General features: G+C 46.0%; 1 protein-coding gene across 2 annotated transcripts in view; it reads left to right on the forward strand.

Annotated features, from left to right (window-relative positions):
* Window positions 1–16,751, forward strand: part of NDRG3 (NDRG family member 3) — a 47,861-nt gene that overhangs the window by 18,017 nt on the left and 13,093 nt on the right. For both annotated transcript variants that reach the window (XM_030503518.1, XM_030503519.2), the window contains 2 exons: window positions 3,458–3,563; window positions 6,276–6,311. In XM_030503518.1, the coding sequence (XP_030359378.1) occupies window positions 3,507–3,563; window positions 6,276–6,311 (93 nt within the window). In that variant the 5' untranslated portion in view covers window positions 3,458–3,506. The remainder of the gene's footprint in view (window positions 1–3,457; window positions 3,564–6,275; window positions 6,312–16,751) is intronic.

The raw sequence follows: 16,751 nt of genomic DNA on the forward strand, positions 1-16,751 counted from the left end.
CCAGAAGAGGCTCTTTTGGAGACAATAATTGCAGCATTTTCAGAGGAGAAATTTCTCATTGCAGTATCCCCACTTTAAAACATCTTGACTGTGCTGTACAGGGGAATTCAGGAGGATTCAGTGTTTTCGTGAGTCCAGGTAACTCAAAACAATTTGAAGACTTATATTTTTCTTGCATTCTTGTTTCATCAGCCTTATAGTTGATGCCTGCTAATTCAAATGGTGACCAAGGATGATGTCCGGCCGGCTGAGCCCAATTACACATAGGGCAGTGTGACTTTTCTTGTAATGAGAACTGGACTCCTCCAAAATTAATGGAAAGCTGGGCACGGGCCTTTTCCTTACAAAACCATTGTTCAATGTAGGTCTTGTTTAAACGCCTCAGAAAGTATATTTAGCAGCTGGCATTTCTGTCCTGGGTGTAGCCCAGATTTAAAGGAGGTAGAAGCATGCTGTGTAACGAAGCCACTGTCACTCGTGTGCAGTCGCTGGCACTGTGCTGGTTAAGCAGAACGTAATTTCTCTCTGCAGGCTCACAGTTTGTCTTGGAGGTGGAGAACCATGTGGTGCATTCCCAAAAATACATGAGCTGGAACGCAGAGGGAGTAATCTAGGAAAATATTTTGAAGTGAATTTGGACCCTTTGCCTGTTTTGCTGGAAGTTTACCGTGTCAGCCAGCGTTTCAGCCTGTGCAAGTGGTTGGGAAGCACACTGCTGTCAAGAGGCTTATGAAGGACTGAGGAGCAATGTAACAGGAGTGCCCAAGGGTCTCAAAGCCCATAAATAAAACTTGTTTTAGTTCAGATCTACATGCTGAGATTGTGGTCTCAGGCTGAGGAGCCCCAACAGCAGCTTGTCTTCAGGTGTGTCAGCACCAGAGAAGCGGAGGCACAGGAAGCAGGAATCCCCTTCTGTAGAAAAGAAGAAGCTGCAGTGAAGAGCTCCACACCACACACAGCTGAATACATTGAGCTGCAAACCTGAGGACTGTGGGTAATGTGCTTTGGTTCTTGCACTGCCTGCACGTTCTGGGTTTATTCTCTTCTGCCTTTGCACACCCAGGAGCAGCGTTTCTTCTTTGCATCCCCTAAGAAGGAGGTGGCTGTGTCAGGGAGCAGTTGTAGAAACCTAACCCACATTGTCGTGACTGTAAGTCCCTAGAGCTGCTTCATCCAACTCTTCTGCGCTGCCAAACAGAGGAGTGTACATTCGGGTTGATTTAATGCCATGTTTCACAGCATAGCTACTGTCTTGTGTAATTTTGCCTCAATGCAGTTAACATACAAAGCAGGAGTATAACGGGCTATAGCGTTAACAAATTAGAAGCTGTAATCTAGTTGAGATGAATGAACAAGAATTTTCCGCCTCTGAATACAAGATTTTGCTGCAGTGTTCCTTAACAACATGAAGAGATTGCAATTCCATAATAAAACAGAATATTTCAAGGAGGTGCCCAGAGACTCGGATTCAAGATCCAGCTCTTGCAGCTTGTAACCCTGGGGGGAGCAGCACTGCTAGAACTCTGACTACAAACCAGGACCCGAGTACCCACAGACCATGTAGTTCCCACTGCTGGCTTGGTGCTGTAGTACTCGTGCTCCTGGCTTGCTGAACTTACTTTCACACAACTTCTTTTTTTATGGCTTGAAATAATGTAAATTGGGAGCATCTTTATCTTGGAGTAAGCATGTGAGCTTACGTATTCCAGTTCTTATTTATAGGTAGGTGGTTTCTTTCTGAGGCTGACCTGCCTTGGGGTTTTTTGCAGCCTTCTGTGTCCTACCCTGATTTCTAGTCTCTCTGCTAATGATTCACCGAATGTCATTCCTCGTATTACTGGTTTTCAAAGAGCATAGAGCCTACTCCAGCCTTCAGGAAGTGTTTGGGAAGGGATGGATGGTTTAAATTGGGGTATTTGAGTGTATTTATAGCCATCTATAAATGGAGGCAGGAGGAATACTTGCAAAGCATGTGGTATTGGGACATTTATAGAAAAATGCATGATTTATACACAGATCATTCCAGGCAAACCTTTTGCTTTGCCTGTAGCCTGTCTTCTATGGAGCTCTTCTGTGTGCTATGAATATTGATGCTGCTTTGTTGTGGTATTTTAAACTTGATTTCAGCTGTTGAAATGACAGGTTTGGCTCTCTAAATCACCGGAGGAGTGGAGGGAGAGAACTGATTGTTTCCTGGGCAGACATGTCTGCAGGTCTTTAACATGGTTGGAGCAGAGGGTAGCCCAGCTCACCAATACACCCCCTTCCCTTTGCCTCTGCATTTGAAGATGGGCTTTACCAGGTCTCTCTGCTACAAATCATTCTCTTTTGAGAAATTCTTGTGGCCTTTTTTGACAAGTCCCCTTTGCCATGTTTCAGACTGAAAGCCACGGTGCACTTTGCATTGCAGGGTGCTCAGGTGAAGTTGTGCTCAATAATCATGTAGAGCAAGTCAGTCTTCATGCTGTAATAACAAGTTACCCAGATGTGGCTCAGGGCAATTACATTCAGCTTGCTAAGATCTTGGGAAGAGAATAGTGCGTGCATCTGCCTGCAGAATATCCTCTGAATGGGTTGAAATGAAATCCTGATGCTGTGACAGTCATTTTCTGGATAGTTCATAAGTGGATTGGGAAGAGCTGGTTCAGCAGTCTAAAAAAAGCCGCTCACAAGCAGTGATGGGGACCCCCTGTACCTTCTCCTTCAAAAGCCTTCAAAAAGCTTTGAGATTCTAGGAAAGCGGAAAAGCCTCAGATTTGCTGGATGAGCAGGTTGGAATCAATATGTTTAGAGAAGCAATCCACCATCTGGCCGTTTGTGGCTGTGCAGGTTTATTCTTTCTGTCTGGTTTTTGCTCTCAGTGCAGCAGTTTTCAGTGGTTTCGTGGCTCTCCTCAGCATTATGTCACCTCTGCCCCTCCGAGCTCTCGCTCCAGCAGCCTGGGTGAGAGCCTGCTCCATGCCAGAGAGCCTGCGGGGCTGGTTGTGCTGCAGGCTCATTGCAGAGCATGTCCCTTACCTTCCTGCATGCTCCCTTGCAGAAGTTTTCCCAGCTCCATGGGCGCAGTTGGTGTAAAGGAAGGTGTTCTCTTCTCTCTCAAGGAAGTTCCACCTGATTCTGAGCCCAGCATCCAAACCAGCAGCTTTCCTTGTTGCTGCCCAGCTTGCTTTAACAAAGGAGCAACACACGGTGCAGGTATAACACAGACATTTGTTGTCTTATTCCCTAGAGACACGACTTCCCCTGAAACAGTATTTGCAGCAGTAATGGACCAGGAAGATCAGCCATGGCTGTTTGCCTTCTACAGTTACACAGGTTTTGTGTTGCACTGAGAACCAGAGTCTTTCAGACTTTCTGGCTTCAGCTTGAGCATGTACAGGTCTAATGAAAGATCTTTAAGCTTGCTTTGCCTAGCATCTCTTCTAATAGTGTTTCTAACAATATGCCTTTGTTTCAGAATCACTCGTTTGCTGCTCTGAGGATTAGTTGGCTCCACTGACACCACCATGGATGAACTGCAGGATGTTCAGTTAACAGAGATCAAACCACTCCTGAACGATAAGGTAATACTTTGGCTGTACTCTGTCTGACTTTGTGTCTGGCAAGGAGCCTTGATTGCCAGAATCTCTTTACAGCTTGAAGTACCATAAGTACTGACAACCAGTAAATGCTTCCCCACTCTGGTAATCCACCACCATATACTCTTCCAAAGTCTCAGGGAAAGACAGACCACTTCAGTTCAGGTGAGTTTGGAGTCCTGGCCAAACAGTATCTCATTGTCATGCCTGTACTGAAGGTTTACAAAGGCAGGGTGGAAATTGGAAAGGTGATACCATTGCTGACCTCTACTAAGTTCCTGCTTGTGGACTTGGACTGCATCCTATTTTCTTTCCTTTTTTTCCCCTCTTTTTTTGTTTCAAATAATTTGTCTGGGATCATCCTCTTGTGTTTTGACCCCCAAAACAACCCTGTCTCTGTGGATTTAGTAAGGGAGAGAATTTCCTTTTAACACCTACAGAGCCCAGCTAGAGCAGTCCAGACTGATGCAATACTGAGACTTTGGAAAATCACTCTATTGTGGCAGCTGTTTAAGGCTGTCACTCTGTCTTCTGTGTGCTGGAGAAGAGGCATCTGGGCTTTAGGACAGCTTTAGCCTCACTGGATTCTGCCACAGACTGTTGCTCTGAGTGCCAAAGTCATTATGGGCCATCCCAACAAGACCTAGAATCTTGCATTGGTTATTTTCCATACCTCACAGCCAAGTTTGATGGTATGTGAAGCAGTTCTCAATGCTTTGTTGTTTAATGACTGACATGAAGAACTAGCTTGTGCTGCCAAAGGGTCACGGTACTTTGTCCACTCATTTGGGGAAGACTGTGCTGTCTGGTGCAGACTCCCCCACAAAATGGGTGAAATCTCTGAAATTCTGCTACGTTTTACTCTGTGAGCTTGGTTATTGCTTATTTCTTCAATGTGCCACCATATCTGTTTAGTGTCTGTGAAATGTAAAAATCCAGCAGAGATCTACAGTCCAGCTGCCTGTTCTTACAGCGTAGTGCTGACTACCAGGCTTCCACTAGAGCTTAAACATCAGCTTTGAAATGTTTCCAGGGAGAGTAAGTCTTGGAAGAACGAAATCTCTGTAGACCAGCAGATAAAAGTACAGAAAGGCCTTGGAAACAGTGTATGATTTGAAAATGAGACATAAAGGTTTACAGAAGACAAGCTTCCTAAATGCAGTGCTCATGATTCTTCAAGGACTTTCCATGTTTGAATTCAAGAGAGTAGATTTCCCTTGCTCCAGTGAGCTGACCTAAGTAGGAGGTATTAAAGTAAGCCAAACAAAGTGGGTTTCACTTGATAAGTTTTCAGTCTCTCTGTGCAGTATTGCCTGGTCAGCCCCATCAGGTCCTTACCATGGTGCCATCTGCACGGCCACTTCTGTTATGTAACAGCTGGGACAGTTCTGGTTTAAACGTAGACTGCTCACCTAAACAGCCCAGTGGTGTTAACCAGAATACAGGACACATACCAAGTGATATTTGGTTTCCTTGACTCAGTTTTGAAGTTACAGGAAGTATCTCAGTAGGGAAAAAGGTAAGTAGGGTGCCTCCAGAACCATCCTCAGCGCTGCATGGGAAGAGAAGTGTGCAGTGGCTCTCCTTTTTAAGTTTGTTTTAACAAAAGGAATGCCTCAGGGAGCTGCCATCTCTGAGGTCTGGCCTTTGTTAATGCTTTCAAGCTTGAAATAATACACCTGTGTGTTTTAGACCTAGTTTATGGAGCATATGGGTGTGGTGCAATAACTGTGCAGTGTTATTGGAGTCCAAAAAGTACCGAGCTGACAGTTCACTAAGATTTTTACTGACCAACCCACTTGAGATGTAGGAGTTTGAGCCAGCATAGATTAATGGCCAGAAATAGTACAGTAAGACTCTTAAGGTACTAAGGGCTTACGTGCTCAGGCAGAAGAAGTGTTTGGGGTGTGTTTTTTCTTGTATATATCTGGTCCTAGTTCTAATTTTATCACTGAGGTGCTGTGCCTAAAACACATAAGCTAGAATGCTGCCTCAAATTATCTGCTCAGCCTTTTGCAGCATTCGACAGCACTCAGCAGCATAACGTACGCTGTGATCAGAGTCTTACAAAGCACATGGACATAGAGACAAGTTACTGCAGATGTTCCAACTTGCAGTGTGCCAGATGTGGTCTGCACTTTCTGTGCTCACCTGTATGTGTGGTGTCACCCTCTGGAAAAGTCAGTTGTGGATTGCTGAGCCCAGCTCCCATGTGCTCTGGTCTCAGTAGCTCGCAGGTCACTGTGTTTGCCCTGTGCAGTTACTGCAGAGGAGCTCATTGCGTAGCTTGTTTTCTTGTGCTCATGATATGAGATCCTAGTGGTAATGCTTTCAAGAGTTTTGCATTCAAATTGATAACGGGCACCAGGACCAGACAAAACCCAACCTTGTAACCAGCTTGACTTTGGTCAGGCTCCTTCCTGTGTGTATCTGTCCCTTCTTGAATGCTCTGAACTCTCAGCTGTGTCCACAGGTACTCTCCTTGGGTGGCAGCCTTGGGAGAGCCCCCAGCAACCTTAGTGTATAGTAAAGGGCAGAACTTGCATGGAGTTCCCTTGTATGGGTCTCCCGTTGTGCTGCTGTGGTGACTGCAGTCAGGCTGGACTGTGCTGAAGCAGGGGTCCGTGAGGGGAACGTCGGTGGTGGTGTTGGGGGTGTTGTGGGGTACTGTGCTGAACTCTTCTTTTTTGTTCACAGAATGCGGCTCGCAACTTCCAGGACTTCGACTGTCAGGTAAGACACATGGGCAGACTTCCCAGGGCCCATCAGTAATGCTGGGAGAGATGACAAAGCTCTATATATTAATTTTTAGCTCCTGTTAAGGTTTAATCAATAAGAACTTGAATATGTCCAGTTGGCAGAAGTTTCCCTTCACCCTTTCGTGCAGCACACATTGTTCTGAGCTCTGAGGTGTAGACCTGGCCTGCTCTGCCAAGGTTCCATGACATCTTGCAGGATGGCTGGTCTCCTGAAAAGCAGTTTCTTGGAAAAATGCAATATGCTGAAGAGCTGCAGCTCTGTCACATCCCATCTGCTTCACAGGCTAGGAAAGGAGGAGCTTGTGTGCTCTATTTGTGTTGAGAGGGGATGGAAGTCAGCAAGATGCCCCAGATACAGCACCCTGCTTTGCTGGGCCTGGGTCACCACCAGCCGTGGTCACTGTCTGGGAGGTTATTCACCTGAGAGAGCAGTGTGGAGGTGAGCCTGATCGCTCTGGTTGCTATAGGAATAATCCTTTTAGAGGAGCACTGCACCACAAGCATCCGAGACAGAGGACACGTTCTTTGTTAGGCAGAGCACAGCGCTGAGATTCCGTGCTGTGTTTTGTGGGACACAGGCTCATTTACCATGCTGGATTACCTTGCTGGCTGCCCTCAGCATGTTGATATGCAGCCAGCAGCTCTTCCTTCTCTTCAGCTGTGGGAGGCTGCTGTGTCTGGAGTGTTCTGCTTAGCACCGGGCAGGCTCTCGCTGCTGTATTACACCAGTGGTGTGGCCAGGGGGTAGAGCTGTCAACATCACATGATAGCTTTTGATAAAGGTCTGTTGATGTATGGGATTCCAGAAGGCTTCCCACAGGCCTGTGTGGAACAGAAATAGAATAAATACAGTCCTAAGAAGATAGTTTTTTTCCATCTCTTGATAATCAGACACTGGAAGTACAGCCCATCTGGGCAGCACGTGTCACTGTACTGCTTCGGCTTGATTCACTGTGAGGTTTAGTATTATCTTAAAGCCTGTAAGTATAAAAATTACTAATCTTAGCACGTTATAACTTCTGTCTTAGAAGTGGCAACAGTGTTAGGCAATGATTTTTCTCTTTTAATAAAGGTAGATAATTGGTTTTAAATACTTCCCTATTTTGCCTGTCTCCATCTGTCTTTCTGCATCTTCTCCATCTCTTCTAGAGGTACAGTGTGCTCCCATGTCAGATGGGTGGTGGATATAGATAGGTGCAAGGCTTTTGAGTAGGAGCATTACGTAGGACGGGGTGCTGCTGTGGTCTGTCTGCTATGATTGGAAAGAATGTGAATGCAGTGCCTGATACATCAGCCTTCACTGTGATTTCTCTAATGACCCACCAAAGCTCTGGGTTTGCCTGTGGCCTGCCTGGCTGTGAGCAGTATCGTCTGGGGAGCCAGAGGGGGAAGGTAGGCAGGAGTCCCTGTAGCAGAGCTGTGCGTTGCTGCTGCCTTTTCACTCTACCCTTTCCCTCAACAAGCAAAGCCTCTCTGTGCCCTTCTTTAAAAAACGCCCCAAATCTGAAGCTGTGCAAGCCCTAGAGAAACACGGTGCTGCCACCATCGATTTGGCTGAGCTCGGCGGTCCCAGTGCCATTGTCTGCCCTGGGCTGAGCTGCGGGGAGAGCTGGGGAGCCCCGCAGGCAGGGAGAGCTCGGGGGAGCACTGGGCCGGCGAAGGACGTGCTTGTTGCTTCTCTGTGCTTTCATTTAGATCAGCAGTGAGCTGGTGGCCATGGCAACAGTTGGGCAGGAGACAAGATGTTCCTTCCGGGAGCCCTCTTGGTAATTCATTTAGAAGAGGGTTTTTTAGGTTTTTTTTTTAGCAAGAAGTTAACACTATCTCTTGTGACTGTAAATGTTGTCCTGGCCTCAGCTTACTCCAGCATCTCCCTCTGCAAGGTATGGTTTCAGAGCCTTGAAACCACACGTGGCTCAGCGCCCTCCTCCTACCTGTAAAATACCCCCTCAGGGCTGCACTAATTCTCTGTCAGAGAGGAATAGGTGGTGCGTTGGGTCCTTGGATTTTCTGCCGCAGTTCCTGATACCAGGCACAGGACTTAAACTTGGAGGGTGAGCTCTTGTGTTGTCCTGTGAAGAATTACTGCTGCCTTTTAATCCAGCAAAGCACATCTGGCTGCCGCACTCAGGCCTCTGGGAAATTGATGTGACTTTACTTACCAGCCTTGGAGAAGGTGGAATTAAAAGTGAAGAAGTTTGCTAGGGCTTTTAGAGGAAGGGAGATCCTGTGGTGTAGAGGGAAACGTAAAAGCACTTAGCACTTAGGTGGGGGATTAATTTGTTTCACAGGGAGGAACAGCTCTAGGGAGGATCTCAGTTTTACAAGAACAGGCCCAAACTGGCCACACGTTCCTGAAGGCTGATAACTGGAAGCTGGTTTCCAGTTATGATCCAGTGAAGTTCTTGATCAGCTTCCAGTGGCAGAACCATCTGCAAGGGAGCTGGCAGGTTAGGGGCTTTATGGGATGGATTATCTTACACACTGGAGTGTTTGTATGACAGCATGGCATCAGTGATGCGAGACCTGCATTTCAGACCTTTTTATTTTTCTAATAGTCCAAAAAAAGCTGTTTTAAATAGAGATAAACTTGTGGTTTTGGGGGGGGCTGACCACATCCTGAGCTGGGCTTGCAAGGCTGTAGGGTGAGGGGAGCGGGTACCCTCTGTCAGCGCTGGGGGCAGCCCTCTTGACGGTGCAGGTCCAGTTTGAGCTGCCCAGTACAAGACACTGGTGTGCTGGAGTGAGGCCTGTGTTACTCTGTGCCCTGACCTTGAGGAGATATGCTGGAAATCCATCCCAGCTCCTTCCAGGACTGACCGGTGCCTCTGCAGAGCTGTCTTGCATACAGCCCCAGCAGTAACACAGCCAGCCTCAGTGTCTGTCCATCCTGCACTGCCTCTAGACCTTCTTCTGGCTGGATGCTGGAGTCTCAACATATTTTCTGCAGTTGGTCCATGGTTAGGGCTGGGAGAAGTGTTTAGTTTAATCACAGCTCATGAGCATGTCGTTAGCGCTGTCACTGACTCTGTGTGTAGTGCCAGGCACACAGGTTAGGCACAGTGTTTTCTGTCAAACGTTGGCATGTGTTACTTTTGAAGGTAACATGTATTTAAGGTTTGTAAGATCTTTCCTTTGGGGAAAACGGGTGATGCTGTTGTGAATTTCTATTGATTTCCTGGTGTTTGGTTTTAGTTTTTAATAACTTGCCAGGATCAGATGTGGGCAAAGTCAACAGAGCAAGTGTCCTCTTCCTTCTGAAGTTGGTTACTCTGGGTGAATGTGGCATGGAGAAGCTTTTAGCTCTTCTGGTATAGCTGACTTAGAGATACAGGTGCCCTGGTTTTCTTAAACTGCTCATCTACAAGCAACCACAACTCACCCTGACAAATAACAGCTTGCATGGGCATCAGTGAACAACCCCCACATAATCTGATAACCGTTTGCAGTGCAGATAAAAAGAAGCACCAGCATGGTGGCTTAGGGGTCTTTAGCAATATGAATCTAGGTTACTCTCAGAAATAACATGTATTAACCTAAATCTGAGGCCTACAATTTACTTGAAAGCTCTATGAACCCTAATGAAAGCTAGGCTTAGCTGCTTCTCGTGTTCGTGGGCAGATGGTGAATTAAATGCTCTGCCTTGCTGATGGACAGATGGTGTGGTGACCAGTGCGGTTAATAGAGCTGTGCTTGTGCTTTTGTTATTGTCTGCTGAGCCGCCTTCAGCTGCTTTGAGATGTAGGTGTTCTGTGTTAGTCTAAATCTCTCTCCTTTTCCAGGTGATTTGCTTTAAATACCAGTGAAGGAATGTGCTGATGTATTTGTAAAGCTATCCAAATGAATCTGCATTGTTTCAGGCTGACGTAAGCTAGCATTTGATGTCAATGGTAGCTAGTTCTTTCCCTCTGCTGCCTTCCACCCACATGAATAAAGTGTTCAGCTCTCAAATACACACCATGCAGAAGAGGACCTGAACCTGGGGTGTAGAGATGGGGCTGGGATTTGGCAGAGTATTTGCAGAAAGCTCACAAGGGATGGAAGATGGGAGGGTAAGTCCAGGACATGCAGAGTTTAGATGAAGCAGGAAAGACAAGACATAGGTAAACTCATGGAGGAAAGAAATTAAAGCTTCCCAGTACAACAAGGTGCTGTGTGTTGCTGGAATTAAATGAAAATGTAGAGTTATTTGGTGTTGCCCAGGGTGAAACACAGCATGTTGGAAGAGTTAACAACAGGCCTCAATGAGCCTTTTTTGTTGCCATCTTTTTTCACTGCAAGTATAAAGCAGCACCTGCTTCTACTCATTCAGTTCTGGAGAAGTTATTCCACGAGTACCTTTGTTTGAAGCTTTTGAATCTGCATTTATTAAAGTTTGCTCATCGTTGCCCAATCTCTTTGCTTTCCTTTTGCTTGCTGGGCAGTAGGAGATGGCATTCTGTAAGTGAGGGCTTGCTGAAATATCCCATCATGTGCATTTTCTGGTGTCACAGACATTGACTCAAAATTGTGTTCATTTTTTAATGACATCATTAAAGCCAGCTTGTGGTTGCTGCACAGTGGTGTTGAATGCAAGATGTTGGCACTTTGAGGAAGGGTTTGCTTTCCCTGTATGAATAGCAGGGAGCTGTTCTCACCAGCATTGAAACATTCTGTCTGGGATATTGAGGACCATTGTTCTTCTGATTTGTACAATGACCTCTTTTGTTCTCTTGTTCAAAGCGCTAGGGTGAATTTTGTTACAACACAGAAGATGTTTTGATCTAGAAGGCAAGTTTTTTCAATGCCTGCTAAATTAGGAGCTGCCCCCAATCTTCCTAAAGCTAGTGTCACCACTAAAGCACTGGGTTTGGCTTCTGCTGAAATCACAGCAACAAATACTGTAAAGCTAAAACTTATTAAAATGATACTTTATTTTGGAAATTTTTTTCATTACTCTTATTTCTTTGGAGGTTTTTCCTCTGATTTGTGCCAGCATTGGCTTTCTATCTCAAAACTGTTTTCTGTACAGCTGCAGTGTTGAGTTCTGGAAAGCTTTTGTTAGCTGGGTTTGCACTGAAACCTGATTTTTATTTTTAAACACATGAGCACAACCCTTCCATGGGGTTTACTGAAACATTTCTTTTGCTTTCTGGATGCTCGTGACAACAGTGTGCTAAAGAGGCTGATTATGCAGATGTGGTATTTGAGGTTCCTGTGCTTTTTTTTTGTTCTTGTCAGTGAGTTCTTACAGCAAAGCAAATACGCGTGCTTTAGGCTGAGAAAGGGATTTGCCTCCTTCCTGCCTTCAGAAAAATGAATGGTGTCTCTCCACTACCCAGTGACTGATCTGTTTCCATCAGTTACACACCACCATTAGTGGTATTTCAGAGCAGGTACTGAGTAATTGCAATACTACTTATAACTCAGTGCAGTCAGACTCAGTTCTGGTTCCCAGCGACACTGCAGGTTTGGAGACACAGGACATGGCCCTGCTTTCCCCTCTTTAGGAGGTTTGAAGATGTTCGTGGTCTTCAGCAAGATACCAAAATGTAGTTTGGCACATCATGGGCTGTCCTAGGCTGGAAACACGACCCCTGGCTTATAGCTTCCAGGTTGCCTTTAGGGGTTAAGGTGACCTGAGGTCCAGCAGTCACACCAAATATTTTTAGGCTTGCCTGTGTATTAGCCCATTCAAATGTTCCTTGTGTAGGATTCAGGTTTACAGAAGCTGTGTGCCTGCAGGTCGTGGCACCTCAAGCCCACTGTGCAGGGGCTGGAGGATTGCTAGAGACATCAGCCTGTTCTGTTTGCAGCCCAAGGGGAAGGCAGCAACTTGATTCTCTATTGACTCAAAACAGTGGTGCAGGGTGCTGGGAAAAAACCAACCCACTGCCAGACTTGGGCAGATAAGAGCTGATGTCATCTTGGGCAGATGAGAGCTCAGCTCATCAGGGTTTAATTCACTATTTATAGATCTAGGCAGGCCCAATTTCCTGCATTAGTTCAGAGAGAAGGGATTTACCCTCAGAGCAGGAGAGAGAAACACCACGTATTCCTAAATCTGTGCTGTGTGCCTTGCTCATGATGTTGGACACTTTAGTGGGTACAAGAAAGTTGTGGCTTTAACTGCTGCTTGTAACCTGTGGGCAGGGCAGGAGCTGGAGGGGTACCTCTTGCTCCACCTCTGACATGTTGGTGTTGCTATGAATTGTTTGTTGGGCTCAGTATTGTGTGGTTACAGAAGTTTGTGATTTGGGAGCACAAACCCAAGCTGTCGGCTGGACTGCTGTTGTGGATCACTTGACTTGAGTTCAGTTGACCGCAGAGGCAGGATCTGTTCTCTGGCAGAACCTGTGTTTTGGCAGTGACTTGCCATTTCTCTCTGGCTGACACAGGGCTGCAGATACGCACCAGGTCTGTCCTTCAGCATCACGTGCCTTTGGAGGAGGAACACACACATGGGGATAGCCCTGCAGCGCCTTTGTCTCCCGGTGCTTTTGTTGTTTGTGTAGCCAGATTACATACCTCATTCTTCTGCTGCTCTTGATTCTCACCCAGCATTTCTCTAATTTAAGACTTAATCCCATTACACAAAGTACTAGAAACCATTCCCTACTTGCATAGATCATATTCTGTTTTCTATTAATAAATTTCTGCTCTGTATGGAAATGAATAATTTAGTTCAAGATGTTGCTTTAAATCTGATTTAGGCTTGCTGCCCACGCAGCCGTCTCCTTCAGCTCTACTATATCCAAAATAGTTTTGCACAGAGAGGAGCTGGTAAGCACTTACCTACCAACTGCCTTAAGGCCGGTGGTACTGTCATGGTAAGAGTTACCAGCTGGTGATGTTTTACACTCTTACAATGTTTTTCCTTAGCTTATAGGCATTGTTTGTGGTGGTGTTTTAGTAATATGTAGAAATTTGAGGGCAAAGAGCAAGACAATGGAATCTCTACTTCAATCTCTTCATGGTTAACAGCTGTAATAGGTTGTGCAGGGAGCGTGCTGCAGTTGTTGTCTACCTTTACCAAGATTGGCAAAGATGACATAAAGTAAATAATCCTGTAGCTACACTGTCACTGAAAAAGGGGAAAACCTGACCTGAGTAATCTGTGCCTCCTCCACCTCACAGCAAAGCAGCAGAGGAAGTTTTCTTTGCCTGAGGTGAACCAGGACCTGAGTGTCCTTGAGCTTGAAAGGCTTTTGGGGATGTTTCTAGCCCTCTTGCTAGCGCAGACGTTCAACAATCTTGAGCAGAACACGAGGAACAGACACCTTCCTGCTCTGTGTTCTGCCAGATTTGAATATTAAAAAGAATAATTGCAGGGATTTCACAGATGTGTTCTTTATTTACAGTCCCCAAATTAAATCAAACTCTCAGTTCTTCTCCAGGGAATTAATCTTGAACGTTGAGCAGCTTCACATTGGGACTAAAACTGATCTGGTAATGCCAAAAAAGAAGCTTAATAAATTAGTTGTGAAAAGCACTGGTAGTATGAATTCTCATCATCAGTCATTCCCACTGTGAAACAAATGGCTTACTACAGACTTTAATAACTTTTAAAACCTAAGCTCTCAATCACGCTCTGATGTGGAGCAGAGGGAGCGTGGCTGGAATTGGGACTGCTGTGGTCCAGCACCCAGCTACCTCTGTTTGCTGCCAGGGAGTCTCTGGAGCCTTAGCTCCTCTGGATCTGCTCTTGGATGCCTCATTCCTTCACTCAGAACTGTCATTTTCGGTAGCAGCTGTCAGTGGCAGTGTCATTGCTTCCCTTCCTGGCCACAGCGTGGCAGTCGGAGATGATTCCCCCCTTTGAACCCTTTGCCACTGAGGTGTGCACCCACTTCTTCCCATAATCAGTCCCACCATACGTTTAGACTCATAGCTGGAGGTGTGCTTTCCTCCTCAGTTTAAGAATCCTTCACAGATGTTAAGGCTAGGAGACGGGACAGGGGTAAGAAGCTTCGGCTGCCCTGTATCAGTTGCACAGGGACATGAGACCAATACTCTATTTTACCTGCAGACTTCTCTGGAGCAACACATTAGGGAGTCCAAAGGAGGAGAAGCCATCGTTGACATGATTCTGCAAAGGGCAGAGAAACATGTTCAAAAAGAGCTGCTGTGTGATGGGAACCATAATGTGCTCCTTGGGAAAAGAAAAAGTATAGAAAACTTCACTGGTTTTGCACTCAAAGTTCAAAACAAGAACTGCACAGAAATGGAGCAGCTTATTGAAAATAAGCTAAGCAGGGAGGAAATGCTCACCATCTATCCCTGCAGACGTGAGGAATGGTGCAGGGAAGCCAGCATGACTAAACAGAAGGGCATGGAGGCTGTTGAGAACAAAAAAGCATTTTTCAAAGAGCTGCAGAAAATGGGAAAGGTTATAAACTCCAGCACATCGAACAGAGCAGGCAAAGGGGGGTTTTGAGAGATGATTTTCAAAAGGGAATAGAGAAATAACAGTCATATTTCAGAGCTATCAGAAATGGAACCACGTGAGAAAGTTTGGAGAGCTACTGAGCTACTGACTGCTCAGGCTCTGAAGAGAGGGCTCAGGGAAGATGTAGCCAGAGCAGAAGAACTAAATTGACTTTCTGCACCCAGGCTTGTCACAGAGCCGCTCACAGAGGTCACCGTGGTGAATGCTCTTTGTGGGCAGTCAGCAGAGACCCTGCCTTAACCTGCAGTGCCTATTGCAGAGGCCATAAAGTAGATAAAATGTATGCTTTTATAGCAAGGGCCGGGACTGGATGTGTCAACACAGGAAGTTTTAAATGAGTTTAAGGATGAAATAGTTGAGTTGTGAAGTGAGAGGTTATGCTGCTCAGTTGAAGCTGCTGTGGTGACCGAGGACCGCAGTGCTTCACCTGTAACATGATTTCCAAAAACAGATTCCAGAGGAGTTCTAGGAATTCACTGACCAGCTGGACCAGACTGATTAAACCAGGAAGAAGCATCATGGATTAATTACACTGATAAATATTGGGAAAGGGTCAACATGGGTTTTGGAGAGGGAAGAAGTCCTGCTCTGCAGAGCTGTTGGAATTCTTTGAAGGAATCAGTAACCATATAAACAAGGGCAATTCAGCTGATTGCAGCCTACTTGGATTTCCAAAAGACAAGACCTCTTACCAAAAGGGGTTCTAAGACATATGTCTTAAGGGACTTAGGTGGCCATGCAGTCAGAGGAGGGGTCCTTCTGTGGATGAAATACTGGTTAAAAAGGTGAAAACCCCAAAGAAACAGCAATAATTTTCACAGTTGTTTGAGATCGCTAGAGGAGCACCTCAGAGATCTGTGTTAGGACCTATTCTGCTTAAATCTGCTCTTAAATGATCTGGAATAAGTGATGGAAGGTGCAATAGCAAACTTCATCTGCCTTTGGGTAAACATGGAGTGTGATGTACACTGAGTAAAACCATCCTACAGTGGAATATAGAAGTGCAGGCTCAGGGCTGATGGTAACCCAGAGGCATAAGGCCTTAATGTTGTGAGAGATGAGTGAAAAAGTCAGCTCAGGGCTCATGGCTTTCAACAAAGCAAATCAATTCTTGTTTATCAGGGACAGGGAACAAAGCAACCTCATTGTGCTACTGTGAAAACACACAGCGCACCCATGTGTGATTGATGTGCCACCAGCCTGCGTCTGAGAGAGGACAGAGCACGGTGGGGTGCTTCTGGAGAGCAACAGCATGGTCAGAACAAAGCTGCTGTACCAGGACAGGCCAGATGGTCCAGAGCACATCTGCCCCAAAAGGGCCATGTGAAGGGGAATTGCAACAAGCCGTTAGGTCATCACAGCTGGAGGGTATGGAAATGGGGTCGGTTGTTCTCCGTCTTCCAAACCAAGGACTGGGGGATCTCCTCACCTGTGCCCTGAGGGAGCTGCTAGTGTGTGAAGCAATGCTCCCCAGCTTGACTTGATCAGTAGCCGCTGCCTGCACAGGGCTTGTGTCTCTACTCCATCTCCCTAGCAGCACACTGGGTTGGCATGTGTGTGTCACAAGCTTTGTGCCTGCGGGCTGCAGAGCAGAGATTGCCTCCGCTGTCGAGTTCCCATTTACAGCAGATTGTCTGCAGCTGCTGTTTATTTTTTGCCTACTGTACAAATAAGGGCAGAAGATAAAATCTCTTCAGAGAAACCTCTGATAAAGTTTCCACTCCCTAGGTGAAAATGAAATTTTACCCAGCTTTTCAAAACAGCTGTAGATCACCATCTTCTCTCGTATTCATCTCCCCTAGTTTGCAGACTACACATTTGTTATGATGTGGCTGTTTCATGGCCACATCTTTCCACCTGCTTTCTCCTGTCACTGCTCATTATGGACCAGATCAGTGTTCAGGCCACAGCTGGAGTTAGGCAGCTGCAAGGTACCAATCTTGGAGCCACCATTCAGGCTACACTGCTGCAATGTGCCAGAGATGG

The sequence above is a fragment of the Strigops habroptila genome, chromosome 13 (assembly GCF_004027225.2).
Source record: "Strigops habroptila isolate Jane chromosome 13, bStrHab1.2.pri, whole genome shotgun sequence".
In the NCBI taxonomy this organism is placed as follows: domain Eukaryota; kingdom Metazoa; phylum Chordata; class Aves; order Psittaciformes; family Psittacidae; genus Strigops; species Strigops habroptila.